This window comes from Stomoxys calcitrans, chromosome 3 (assembly GCF_963082655.1).
Source record: "Stomoxys calcitrans chromosome 3, idStoCalc2.1, whole genome shotgun sequence".
NCBI classification, from domain to species: domain Eukaryota; kingdom Metazoa; phylum Arthropoda; class Insecta; order Diptera; family Muscidae; genus Stomoxys; species Stomoxys calcitrans.
Window position 1 is genome coordinate 122,649,991 of NC_081554.1, and position 14,542 is coordinate 122,664,532.

Here is a 14,542-nt window from a genome sequence, read left to right on the forward strand (position 1 = left end):
CAACTTCTTTCCACCGCCCGTGGAGGTTGATGGACCCTTAGTAGCATCAGTTGTTTTAGTCTCTTTTCTGGGAGTTGTCTTCACTTTAGCAATAGCTCCTGTCACTGGCTGTGTGACTTCTTCTGTCATCATTACATCATGGCTAACATCGGAGCCAATATGAACCTTAGCTTCAGGTTTCCGGGTCGTCTTAGGAACCGCCCCTTTTCCTATATCCAATTTCTTCGTCGCCGGCGGTGCGACTTCTTCAGGCTGGATTGTACATTCTCTTCTAGCTTCAGAAGCCCAGTCCAAAATCGGTGCAGTAGTTTTCTGCAGATTCACCTCATCTTCCTGGCTTTTCTTCATTCCAGCCAGCTCAGCTCTAAGTGCTTTATTCTCCTCACGGAGTAATTTTATTGTATCTTGAAGCTCTTTAAGGATCTGATACAGCTTCTTGCCTTCAGTGGGTGAATCACCATCCCGTTGGGCTTTTTTCATCTTGCGCTTTCTATATCTATGGCTCAAGACAATCGGGATATCATCAGATGTGAAACCGGCTCCATCGGATTTTGTAGCATCATTAGCATCATTAGTTGTAAAGGCATTCATCGCCTTGCCATCATTGAATGACTGGCTGGAGGTTGCACTCAATGATCGAGAGGTAGCGCTCAATATTTTTCTTCCATCAATGTTAATATGTGCCGTTGTGCAATCACCAAAATTGCTGGCTTTATCACCAGCAACACCATTCAATGGGCCTTTATTATTTGCCATAGTCAATAGCATAGGCCTCATGCTGATATTCTTTTCAGTCGGGATCAGAAAATTGTCTCTGACGACAATATTTGAAGCATTTGCAACTACAGTGCGCAAATTCTCAATTAGATCAGTTCCCCTGCCTCCTATGCGATCCCCATAGTTTAGAGGTACGTCATCCAACTTATTCGAAGGAAGTTCCAGCACTGGCGCCTTCTCTTGCTTCTCAAAATTTCGAGTGATCAAACTGGCAAATCAAACTTTCTGCGCAGCACTGACGACTACTATTTCTTCTCACTGGTTGCACTTAACAAAACTCAAAAGTCACTTTCACCAAGAGATTAAAATTTATTATCAAACTTGTTTCCTCCGCTATTGATGTTATCACAATGAACACTAAACACAGAATCAATACTTACCATGCTGCGATACCTCATATTTATACAAAATCCGCTCTGAATTTACTACATACACATACGCTTCGATCTATCTTCGGGGTTGTTCGTATACACTTCGTGTGTACAGATACAAATGTTGAAGCATATACGCAGCACACACCCTTATTGGAAACTGTAGCCCGCCAAATTTTTTCTATAAATATCGGGAATCGCTCCGTAAGGCAACTATTACAGTGTTAACAGTGTTTGTGTGCATATCGTGAAGTGAACTAAAAACCTCTAGTGAAAAATGGCTCGTACTAAGCAAACTGCCCGTAAATCTACTGGTGGCAAAGCCCCTCGTAAGCAATTGGCTACCAAAGCTGCTCGTAAGAGCGCACCAGCCACCGGTGGTGTTAAGAAGCCACATCGTTTCCGCCCTGGTACCGTTGCTTTGCGTGAAATCCGTCGCTACCAGAAGAGTACTGAGTTGTTGATCCGCAAATTGCCTTTCCAACGTTTGGTTCGTGAAATTGCCCAAGATTTCAAGACTGACTTGCGTTTCCAGAGCTCTGCTGTCATGGCCTTGCAAGAAGCTAGCGAAGCCTACTTGGTCGGTCTCTTCGAAGATACCAACTTGTGTGCCATCCATGCCAAGCGTGTCACCATCATGCCCAAGGATATCCAATTGGCCAGACGTATTCGTGGAGAACGTGCTTAAATTATTGACATTTTAAAAGCCAACTTTTTTTTACAAAAACAATCGGTCCTTTTCAGGACCACAATATTTTTATAAAAAAGAGAAAAAAATTTATTCAAAACTTACACCTTTTTATTTTTATTAAAATAAATAAATATAGTCTTTTTTTGGGGATGGAAAAATACACTATTTATATTAAAAAAATTTTTTTCTTTTCTATGCGTTTTACTTTTGGTAATATTGGGTTTCAAAACATGGAGCGAAATCAAAAACTTTTTTTTAAAAAAAAATTATTTAATTTACTTTTTATGTTAAACTGAAAATTTTTATTTTCTATTAGCAACAGTATATTTGCTGTTATTCTTTTTGCAAAATTTGATTTTTCGTAGTAGCTACATAACAAGAATGAATGAAGATAAAAACAGGCAGGCCAATACATTCGAGAGAATTTTAACCTTAAATAGATAATTTAGATACATTGAATATAAATTTTTTCTGTATTTTTTATTATTTTTAAACAAATGATATTTTTTGCTATTCTAAAAACTGTTTTAAAAAGAATAAAATAGTATTTTAATATTTTAAATTATTAAAGGGAAATAGATTTCGTTCGGTATGCAACTGTTCTACATTTGCTTGCTTAGACAAGGGCATTTTTGAATTTGTGTTTAATTTCCAAAAAAAAATTATATATTTTTTTAAATTTGTGATTGCAACAATACATTGTTTAGAATTTACATTTTTAAATTTTTTATTTAGTTTCAAGTCCACTTTATATAGAAAAAAATATTTTATAATAAATGCAATAGAGCTCACCGCACATTTTGCATAGCCAACGACGTTGGTATAACATAGCATCGTAATATTTTAGACTTTTCGTAACAAACGTACACTTTTTACAAATTATGTAACATTTTAATAGAAATCTATCATTTCTATAATATTTTATGATAAAATTTTCCTAAAACATTTTTACATTAGAGCTTTCAAATTAATTTGCAGAAAAACTTTTATTCATGGAAAATACGCCAATATGGTGAATTCAACTGTCATAGACTACATAATAAAATCGATTATTTCACTATGAAAATCATCCAAATTTTCACTTTTTTTTACACTTCTTTCAAGAAAACATATCAAGATTCCATACTAAATTTTTATAAAAACCAATTTTCAATAAAAATTGGAAAATTTTTATAATTTAGTTACAATTTTATCATAACATTTTTATAAACTTTCAACTCAAACCCTTATAACTCGGTAACGCTTAAAGATAATTAACTCGGATTTTCTTTAATGATTAGCTGGATATCTCTACTAGAAGAATTGTATAAAAAATAAAAAGAAATTGTTACTATCTCATCGTAAAATGAATAATTCTGTGAAAACTTTTGTAAAAATTTTTATTCGCTTCCACACAACGTTTCGCAAAATTTCGTAGTTGACTACTATGTACTTCTCATAATTTCGATGTACCCAGCCATCACTAGTCTAAAGGTTGAAACCATATTTTCAACCAATCAGCGTACACCAGTAGTGAGTGTATATTTACAAAGTGTTAAAGTGTGTTTAAAAAGAAAAATATAAGTGAAATCATGTCTGACGCCGCCGTTGTTGAAGCCACCGCATCTCCAGTCGCCGCTGTTGAGAAAAAGGCACCTAAGAAAGCCGCTGCCAAGGCAAAGAAACCCTCTGCTGCCCCAAGCCATCCACCAACCCAACAAATGGTCGATGCTGCCATCAAAACATTGAAAGAACGTGGTGGTTCCTCATTGCCTGCCATCAAGAAATACTTGGCCAGCACATACAAAGTTGATGCTGTAAAATTGGCCCCATTCATCAAGAAGTACTTGAAGAGCGCTGTTGCTAGTGGAAAATTGATCCAAACTAAAGGTAAGGGTGCCTCCGGTTCATTCAAATTGTCCCCATCTGCCTCGAAGGAACCTAAAGCAAAGAGCGCTGAAAAGAAGAAGAAGGTCCCAGCCGGTGATAAGAAAAAGAAGGCAGCAGCACCCAAAAAGGCAGCCGGTGAAAAGAAAGCCGCTGCAAAGAAGCCTTCCGCTGCTAAAAAGACCGCCGAGAAGAAGAAGACCGAAAAGGCCAAGGCTAAAACTGCCAAAAAGACAGGTACAGTTAAAGCTAAACCCGCAAAAACAGCCGCCAAAGCATCAGCCACTAAACCAAAGGCACCCAAGGCAAAAACCACCGCTGCCAAGCCCAAAAAGGCTGCCGCAGCAAAGAAGCCAGCTGCCAAGAAGACCGCCGCTAAGAAGTAATTTTTCCATGCAAAATTACTTATCATGTCAAAATGATTATTTTCGATATTCGAAAGCAGTATATCTAACAGCCCTTTTCAGGGCTACAAAAAAATTTTTAAAAAGAGACCAAATTTAACTCAAACAATTTTTTAATTACCTAATAAATACTATGTTAATTTTAAGGGAAAAGCTAATCACAGCCCTTTTCGTAGCTGTAAAACATCTGTTGAAATCTTTTAATACCATTGTTACCTAATATGGGAATACATTACCCTTTAAGGAAATTTAAGTAATCACATGTTAAATGGGATTTTTTCCGCAACTGGATTAACTGTTTCACTTAGGGTCATAAACCAAAGCAATTACTAAGAATTATGAAAATCACTTAATGTTAAAGAAAATCTCATTTAGCATACCTAACCAATAAGAGAGTGGCGTACAATATTCCCTTCAAAAATCGCACTTAGCATACCTATTTCATTCTTTACGAGCATACCTACCCATAGATCTCGCGTACAAACGCATAAGTCCACATATACATCTCTACACCATTTCACGCTAACATACTAGTATACATCCCTAAAAAATTTAGTATCAACACACACGCTCACATATACTCGAACATCAATACAACGTTGCATACCGAGTGTTTGAGCATAAGAGCAATATGTGTTGATCATATTACTGTAGATGTAGATGGTGCTAAGCAAGGAGGGCAATATTAGAGTATGGGTAGTATACATATTTTATTTTAAAAAAGTAATAAGGGCAATGTGAGGGTGAGTGGTAGATATATTTTTTCTTTAAATTTGTAAATATAAATTAATTTTAGTTGAATAACGAATTAAGTCTCTTTTTTAATTTATTTTGTGGCCCTGAAAAGGGCCTTTGATGTTGTAGGGAAAATATTGTACGACGAAATAAGTATGCCATTTACTTGGAGCTGGTGTACTTAGTAACGGCTTTGGTACCTTCACTGACAGCGTGCTTAGCCAACTCACCGGGCAATAATAGACGGACGGCAGTTTGGATTTCCCGACTGGTGATGGTGGAACGCTTGTTGTAGTGAGCCAAACGGGAGGCTTCGGCGGCGATACGTTCAAAGATATCGTTGACGAAACTGTTCATGATGCTCATGGCCTTTGAGGAGATACCAGTATCGGGATGGACTTGCTTCAACACTTTGTAAATGTAGATAGCATAACTCTCCTTACGCTTGGTGCGTCTCTTGGTCTTGTCACCCTTAGTGATGTTCTTTTGGGCTTTGCCGGCCTTCTTTGCTGCTTTACCACTGGCTTTTGGAGGCATTTTCACTTGGTTTTTTTTTTAAGTCACACAAACACTTTTAACACTGTTCACGATTTTGTGTGTTTGATGGCTTACTCGGAATATTTAAACCATTTCATGCACAAGATATTCAGGTAGACGAAAACAGTCGCTATGTTTACGAAAACAACCCTCTAAAATTAGCTACACGTTGGATCCGAAAGTATAAATACTGCAGTTCATGCTGCGAACTAATATCATTTGTGTTTCAGTGCTAAGTGAAGTGAATTAAAAAAAAAAATAACTAAAAATGTCTGGTCGTGGTAAAGGTGGCAAAGTTAAGGGAAAGGCAAAGTCCCGTTCCAACCGTGCTGGTCTTCAATTCCCCGTCGGTCGTATCCATCGTTTGTTGCGCAAAGGCAACTATGCTGAACGTGTTGGTGCCGGAGCTCCAGTTTACTTGGCTGCTGTCATGGAGTATTTGGCCGCTGAAGTTCTTGAATTGGCTGGCAACGCTGCTCGTGACAACAAGAAGACAAGAATTATCCCCCGTCACTTGCAATTGGCTATCCGTAATGACGAAGAATTGAACAAATTGCTGTCCGGTGTCACCATTGCTCAAGGTGGTGTATTGCCAAACATCCAAGCTGTTCTCTTGCCCAAGAAGACCGAAAAGAAGGCTTAAATTATCTACGAGCATCAAAGAAAAAATGTAAATACAGGCCATCGTATAAATCAACAACAATCCGTCCTTTTCAGGACGACAAAAATTTTTTTAAAAGAGAAAAAACTATATCAAACCTTATTTTATCAAGAAAATTTACTTAAAAAATAGTTTTAAATAATAAATAAAATTTTAATTGTAGTTAAATTTAAAAAATATTTTTTGGTCGATTTTTTTTTTCAGTGGATTTGGTAATTTGCTAGCAATTTCGTTATTCGAAATTTCCTTAAACAATCCTGTTTTAGGCGTAAATACAAAAAAATCTGCCATCTATTGTTTATAGGTAAACATTTTCAAATATGTTTACATCTTATCGACTATTGCAGGTCTTTTAATATACATGTCATAATTATCAGTTATCAATTATCATGCATCAACATTTCGCCTATTTGCATACATTAACATAATAAGAATTTAGTTTTATCGACCCTACTCAAGATTATCGGCATTTAATAGGATCAATGTTACCATTAGGGTACTGTAAAAACTATTTATTTTACATTTGAATATCACATGGTAATCATTGTTCATTTTCTGATGCTGAAAAAAATTGGCATATGTAATAACAAAACATCGAAACGAAGTATCTACGATCGTCCCTCTTCGTACATTTGTGACAAAGTTAGCAGCTCCAAGCAAAGGAAACATTTAATGGTAGTATATGCGTGCATTTTGGTATCTGTGTGTATGTATGCTTTTTAGTGTTGTATACCATCGTTTCATCGTATTGTTCTAATGGCGTCGGTTTTAGTTTCGTCATGTATGTATGTATATTATAGAAGCTACATTTTGGCCGACGGCAAATTGAAAAATGGTAATATTTATTTTCAAATAAATTTTATGTATTTTTTTTTAGTAAAAATTTATAACAAGATATATCTCTTTTTAAATATGTTTTGTGGTCCTGAAAAGGACCGATTGTTTTAGTTTTAAAGTTCTTAAAATTTTCTCCAAAATAGCGTCAAGATAATGTTTAACCGCCGAAACCGTACAAAGTGCGGCCTTGTCTCTTCAAAGCGTAGACGACATCCATAGCGGTGACGGTTTTACGCTTAGCGTGTTCAGTGTAGGTGACAGCATCACGAATAACGTTTTCCAAAAACACCTTCAGGACACCACGGGTTTCTTCGTAAATCAATCCAGAGATACGCTTTACACCGCCACGACGAGCCAAACGTCTGATTGCAGGCTTGGTGATACCTTGGATGTTATCACGCAACACTTTACGATGACGTTTAGCGCCACCTTTTCCCAAGCCTTTGCCACCTTTACCACGACCAGTCATTTTTTCACTTTTTAAATTAAATTCACTTCACAAGTTATGCACAAGAACTAATACTTACCATGCTGCGATACCTCATATTTATACAAAATCCGCTCTGAATTTACTACATACACATACGCTTCGATCTATCTTCGGGGTTGTTCGTATACACTTCGTGTGTACAGATACAAATGTTGAAGCATATACGCAGCACACACCCTTATTGGAAACTGTAGCCCGCCAAATTTTTTCTATAAATATCGGGAATCGCTCCGTAAGGCAACTATTACAGTGTTAACAGTGTTTGTGTGCATATCGTGAAGTGAACTAAAAACCTCTAGTGAAAAATGGCTCGTACTAAGCAAACTGCCCGTAAATCTACTGGTGGCAAAGCCCCTCGTAAGCAATTGGCTACCAAAGCTGCTCGTAAGAGCGCACCAGCCACCGGTGGTGTTAAGAAGCCACATCGTTTCCGCCCTGGTACCGTTGCTTTGCGTGAAATCCGTCGCTACCAGAAGAGTACTGAGTTGTTGATCCGCAAATTGCCTTTCCAACGTTTGGTTCGTGAAATTGCCCAAGATTTCAAGACTGACTTGCGTTTCCAGAGCTCTGCTGTCATGGCCTTGCAAGAAGCTAGCGAAGCCTACTTGGTCGGTCTCTTCGAAGATACCAACTTGTGTGCCATCCATGCCAAGCGTGTCACCATCATGCCCAAGGATATCCAATTGGCCAGACGTATTCGTGGAGAACGTGCTTAAATTATTGACATTTTAAAAGCCAACTTTTTTTTACAAAAACAATCGGTCCTTTTCAGGACCACAATATTTTTATAAAAAAGAGAAAAAAATTTATTCAAAACTTACACCTTTTTATTTTTATTAAAATAAATAAATATAGTCTTTTTTTGGGGATGGAAAAATACACTATTTATATTAAAAAAATTTTTTTCTTTTCTATGCGTTTTACTTTTGGTAATATTGGGTTTCAAAACATGGAGCGAAATCAAAAACTTTTTTTTAAAAAAAAATTATTTAATTTACTTTTTATGTTAAACTGAAAATTTTTATTTTCTATTAGCAACAGTATATTTGCTGTTATTCTTTTTGCAAAATTTGATTTTTCGTAGTAGCTACATAACAAGAATGAATGAAGATAAAAACAGGCAGGCCAATACATTCGAGAGAATTTTAACCTTAAATAGATAATTTAGATACATTGAATATAAATTTTTTCTGTATTTTTTATTATTTTTAAACAAATGATATTTTTTGCTATTCTAAAAACTGTTTTAAAAAGAATAAAATAGTATTTTAATATTTTAAATTATTAAAGGGAAATAGATTTCGTTCGGTATGCAACTGTTCTACATTTGCTTGCTTAGACAAGGGCATTTTTGAATTTGTGTTTAATTTCCAAAAAAAAATTATATATTTTTTTAAATTTGTGATTGCAACAATACATTGTTTAGAATTTACATTTTTAAATTTTTTATTTAGTTTCAAGTCCACTTTATATAGAAAAAAATATTTTATAATAAATGCAATAGAGCTCACCGCACATTTTGCATAGCCAACGACGTTGGTATAACATAGCATCGTAATATTTTAGACTTTTCGTAACAAACGTACACTTTTTACAAATTATGTAACATTTTAATAGAAATCTATCATTTCTATAATATTTTATGATAAAATTTTCCTAAAACATTTTTACATTAGAGCTTTCAAATTAATTTGCAGAAAAACTTTTATTCATGGAAAATACGCCAATATGGTGAATTCAACTGTCATAGACTACATAATAAAATCGATTATTTCACTATGAAAATCATCCAAATTTTCACTTTTTTTTACACTTCTTTCAAGAAAACATATCAAGATTCCATACTAAATTTTTATAAAAACCAATTTTCAATAAAAATTGGAAAATTTTTATAATTTAGTTACAATTTTATCATAACATTTTTATAAACTTTCAACTCAAACCCTTATAACTCGGTAACGCTTAAAGATAATTAACTCGGATTTTCTTTAATGATTAGCTGGATATCTCTACTAGAAGAATTGTATAAAAAATAAAAAGAAATTGTTACTATCTCATCGTAAAATGAATAATTCTGTGAAAACTTTTGTAAAAATTTTTATTCGCTTCCACACAACGTTTCGCAAAATTTCGTAGTTGACTACTATGTACTTCTCATAATTTCGATGTACCCAGCCATCACTAGTCTAAAGGTTGAAACCATATTTTCAACCAATCAGCGTACACCAGTAGTGAGTGTATATTTACAAAGTGTTAAAGTGTGTTTAAAAAGAAAAATATAAGTGAAATCATGTCTGACGCCGCCGTTGTTGAAGCCACCGCATCTCCAGTCGCCGCTGTTGAGAAAAAGGCACCTAAGAAAGCCGCTGCCAAGGCAAAGAAACCCTCTGCTGCCCCAAGCCATCCACCAACCCAACAAATGGTCGATGCTGCCATCAAAACATTGAAAGAACGTGGTGGTTCCTCATTGCCTGCCATCAAGAAATACTTGGCCAGCACATACAAAGTTGATGCTGTAAAATTGGCCCCATTCATCAAGAAGTACTTGAAGAGCGCTGTTGCTAGTGGAAAATTGATCCAAACTAAAGGTAAGGGTGCCTCCGGTTCATTCAAATTGTCCCCATCTGCCTCGAAGGAACCTAAAGCAAAGAGCGCTGAAAAGAAGAAGAAGGTCCCAGCCGGTGATAAGAAAAAGAAGGCAGCAGCACCCAAAAAGGCAGCCGGTGAAAAGAAAGCCGCTGCAAAGAAGCCTTCCGCTGCTAAAAAGACCGCCGAGAAGAAGAAGACCGAAAAGGCCAAGGCTAAAACTGCCAAAAAGACAGGTACAGTTAAAGCTAAACCCGCAAAAACAGCCGCCAAAGCATCAGCCACTAAACCAAAGGCACCCAAGGCAAAAACCACCGCTGCCAAGCCCAAAAAGGCTGCCGCAGCAAAGAAGCCAGCTGCCAAGAAGACCGCCGCTAAGAAGTAATTTTTCCATGCAAAATTACTTATCATGTCAAAATGATTATTTTCGATATTCGAAAGCAGTATATCTAACAGCCCTTTTCAGGGCTACAAAAAAATTTTTAAAAAGAGACCAAATTTAACTCAAACAATTTTTTAATTACCTAATAAATACTATGTTAATTTTAAGGGAAAAGCTAATCACAGCCCTTTTCGTAGCTGTAAAACATCTGTTGAAATCTTTTAATACCATTGTTACCTAATATGGGAATACATTACCCTTTAAGGAAATTTAAGTAATCACATGTTAAATGGGATTTTTTCCGCAACTGGATTAACTGTTTCACTTAGGGTCATAAACCAAAGCAATTACTAAGAATTATGAAAATCACTTAATGTTAAAGAAAATCTCATTTAGCATACCTAACCAATAAGAGAGTGGCGTACAATATTCCCTTCAAAAATCGCACTTAGCATACCTATTTCATTCTTTACGAGCATACCTACCCATAGATCTCGCGTACAAACGCATAAGTCCACATATACATCTCTACACCATTTCACGCTAACATACTAGTATACATCCCTAAAAAATTTAGTATCAACACACACGCTCACATATACTCGAACATCAATACAACGTTGCATACCGAGTGTTTGAGCATAAGAGCAATATGTGTTGATCATATTACTGTAGATGTAGATGGTGCTAAGCAAGGAGGGCAATATTAGAGTATGGGTAGTATACATATTTTATTTTAAAAAAGTAATAAGGGCAATGTGAGGGTGAGTGGTAGATATATTTTTTCTTTAAATTTGTAAATATAAATTAATTTTAGTTGAATAACGAATTAAGTCTCTTTTTTAATTTATTTTGTGGCCCTGAAAAGGGCCTTTGATGTTGTAGGGAAAATATTGTACGACGAAATAAGTATGCCATTTACTTGGAGCTGGTGTACTTAGTAACGGCTTTGGTACCTTCACTGACAGCGTGCTTAGCCAACTCACCGGGCAATAATAGACGGACGGCAGTTTGGATTTCCCGACTGGTGATGGTGGAACGCTTGTTGTAGTGAGCCAAACGGGAGGTTTCGGCGGCGATACGTTCAAAGATATCGTTGACGAAACTGTTCATGATGCTCATGGCCTTTGAGGAGATACCAGTATCGGGATGGACTTGCTTCAACACTTTGTAAATGTAGATAGCATAACTCTCCTTACGCTTGGTGCGTCTCTTGGTCTTGTCACCCTTAGTGATGTTCTTTTGGGCTTTGCCGGCCTTCTTTGCTGCTTTACCACTGGCTTTTGGAGGCATTTTCACTTGGTTTTTTTTTTAAGTCACACAAACACTTTTAACACTGTTCACGATTTTGTGTGTTTGATGGCTTACTCGGAATATTTAAACCATTTCATGCACAAGATATTCAGGTAGACGAAAACAGTCGCTATGTTTACGAAAACAACCCTCTAAAATTAGCTACACGTTGGATCCGAAAGTATAAATACTGCAGTTCATGCTGCGAACTAATATCATTTGTGTTTCAGTGCTAAGTGAAGTGAATTAAAAAAAAAAATAACTAAAAATGTCTGGTCGTGGTAAAGGTGGCAAAGTTAAGGGAAAGGCAAAGTCCCGTTCCAACCGTGCTGGTCTTCAATTCCCCGTCGGTCGTATCCATCGTTTGTTGCGCAAAGGCAACTATGCTGAACGTGTTGGTGCCGGAGCTCCAGTTTACTTGGCTGCTGTCATGGAGTATTTGGCCGCTGAAGTTCTTGAATTGGCTGGCAACGCTGCTCGTGACAACAAGAAGACAAGAATTATCCCCCGTCACTTGCAATTGGCTATCCGTAATGACGAAGAATTGAACAAATTGCTGTCCGGTGTCACCATTGCTCAAGGTGGTGTATTGCCAAACATCCAAGCTGTTCTCTTGCCCAAGAAGACCGAAAAGAAGGCTTAAATTATCTACGAGCATCAAAGAAAAAATGTAAATACAGGCCATCGTATAAATCAACAACAATCCGTCCTTTTCAGGACGACAAAAATTTTTTTAAAAGAGAAAAAACTATATCAAACCTTATTTTATCAAGAAAATTTACTTAAAAAATAGTTTTAAATAATAAATAAAATTTTAATTGTAGTTAAATTTAAAAAAAAATATTTTTTGGTCGATTTTTTTTCAGTGGATTTGGTAATTTGCTACCAATTTCGTTATTCGAAATTTCCTTAAACAATCCTGTTTTAGGCGTAAATACAAAAAAAAAATCTGCCATCTATTGTTTATAGGTAAACATTTTCAAATATGTTTACATCTTATCGACTACTGCAGGTCTTTTAATATACATGTCATAATTATCAGTTATCAATTATCATGCATCAACATTTCGCCTATTTGCATACATTAACATAATAAGAATTTAGTTTTATCGACCCTACTCAAGATTATCGGCATTTAATAGGATCAATGTTACCATTAGGGTACTGTAAAAACTATTTATTTTACATTTGAATATCACATGGTAATCATTGTTCATTTTCTGATGCTAAGAAAAATTGGCATATGTAATAACAAAACATCGAAACGAAGTATCTACGATCGTCCCTCTTCGTACATTTGTGACAAAGTTAGCAGCTCCAAGCAAAGGAAACATTTAATGGTAGTATATGCGTGCATTTTGGTATCTGTGTGTATGTATGCTTTTTAGTGTTGTATACCATCGTTTCATCGTATTGTTCTAATGGCGTCGGTTTTAGTTTCGTCATGTATGTATGTATATTATAGAAGCTACATTTTGGCCGACGGCAAATTGAAAAATGGTAATATTTATTTTCAAATAAATTTTATGTATTTTTTTTTAGTAAAAATTTATAACAAGATATATCTCTTTTTAAATATGTTTTGTGGTCCTGAAAAGGACCGATTGTTTTAGTTTTAAAGTTCTTAAAATTTTCTCCAAAATAGCGTCAAGATAATGTTTAACCGCCGAAACCGTACAAAGTGCGGCCTTGTCTCTTCAAAGCGTAGACGACATCCATAGCGGTGACGGTTTTACGCTTAGCGTGTTCAGTGTAGGTGACAGCATCACGAATAACGTTTTCCAAAAACACCTTCAGGACACCACGGGTTTCTTCGTAAATCAATCCAGAGATACGCTTTACACCGCCACGACGAGCCAAACGTCTGATTGCAGGCTTGGTGATACCTTGGATGTTATCACGCAACACTTTACGATGACGTTTAGCGCCACCTTTTCCCAAGCCTTTGCCACCTTTACCACGACCAGTCATTTTTTCACTTTTTAAATTAAATTCACTTCACAAGTTATGCACAAGAACTAATACTTACCATGCTGCGATACCTCATATTTATACAAAATCCGCTCTGAATTTACTACATACACATACGCTTCGATCTATCTTCGGGGTTGTTCGTATACACTTCGTGTGTACAGATACAAATGTTGAAGCATATACGCAGCACACACCCTTATTGGAAACTGTAGCCCGCCAAATTTTTTCTATAAATATCGGGAATCGCTCCGTAAGGCAACTATTACAGTGTTAACAGTGTTTGTGTGCATATCGTGAAGTGAACTAAAAACCTCTAGTGAAAAATGGCTCGTACTAAGCAAACTGCCCGTAAATCTACTGGTGGCAAAGCCCCTCGTAAGCAATTGGCTACCAAAGCTGCTCGTAAGAGCGCACCAGCCACCGGTGGTGTTAAGAAGCCACATCGTTTCCGCCCTGGTACCGTTGCTTTGCGTGAAATCCGTCGCTACCAGAAGAGTACTGAGTTGTTGATCCGCAAATTGCCTTTCCAACGTTTGGTTCGTGAAATTGCCCAAGATTTCAAGACTGACTTGCGTTTCCAGAGCTCTGCTGTCATGGCCTTGCAAGAAGCTAGCGAAGCCTACTTGGTCGGTCTCTTCGAAGATACCAACTTGTGTGCCATCCATGCCAAGCGTGTCACCATCATGCCCAAGGATATCCAATTGGCCAGACGTATTCGTGGAGAACGTGCTTAAATTATTGACATTTTAAAAGCCAACTTTTTTTTACAAAAACAATCGGTCCTTTTCAGGACCACAATATTTTTATAAAAAAGAGAAAAAAATTTATTCAAAACTTACACCTTTTTATTTTTATTAAAATAAATAAATATAGTCTTTTTTTGGGGATGGAAAAATACACTATTTATATTAAAAAAATTTTTTTCTTTTCTATGCGTT

The 14,542-nt window shown here is 36.2% G+C and overlaps 1 protein-coding gene across 1 annotated transcript; it reads right to left on the minus strand.

The window, feature by feature from the left end:
- Positions 1-7,036: 7,036 nt before the first annotated feature.
- Positions 7,037-13,601, minus strand: LOC131996122 (histone H4-like). Its single transcript, XM_059365573.1, has 2 exons — positions 13,320-13,601; positions 7,037-7,342 (listed from the first exon to the last, which is right to left on the minus strand). Exons 1-2 carry the CDS (start codon positions 13,599-13,601, stop codon positions 7,037-7,039), a joined length of 588 nt encoding a protein of 195 aa, XP_059221556.1.
- Positions 13,602-14,542: the final 941 nt, after the last annotated feature.

Excerpts from the sequence above, each read along its gene's own strand:
- LOC131996122 (XM_059365573.1), bottom strand. The coding sequence starts at position 13,601 with ATGACTGGTCGTGGTAAAGGTGGCAAAGGCTTGGGAAAAGGTGGCGCT. Across the intron at positions 7,343-13,319 it reads TCTACGCTTTGAAGAGACAA|GGTCGTGGTAAAGGTGGCAA; the intron begins GGCCGCACTTTG and ends GAAAAAATGACT.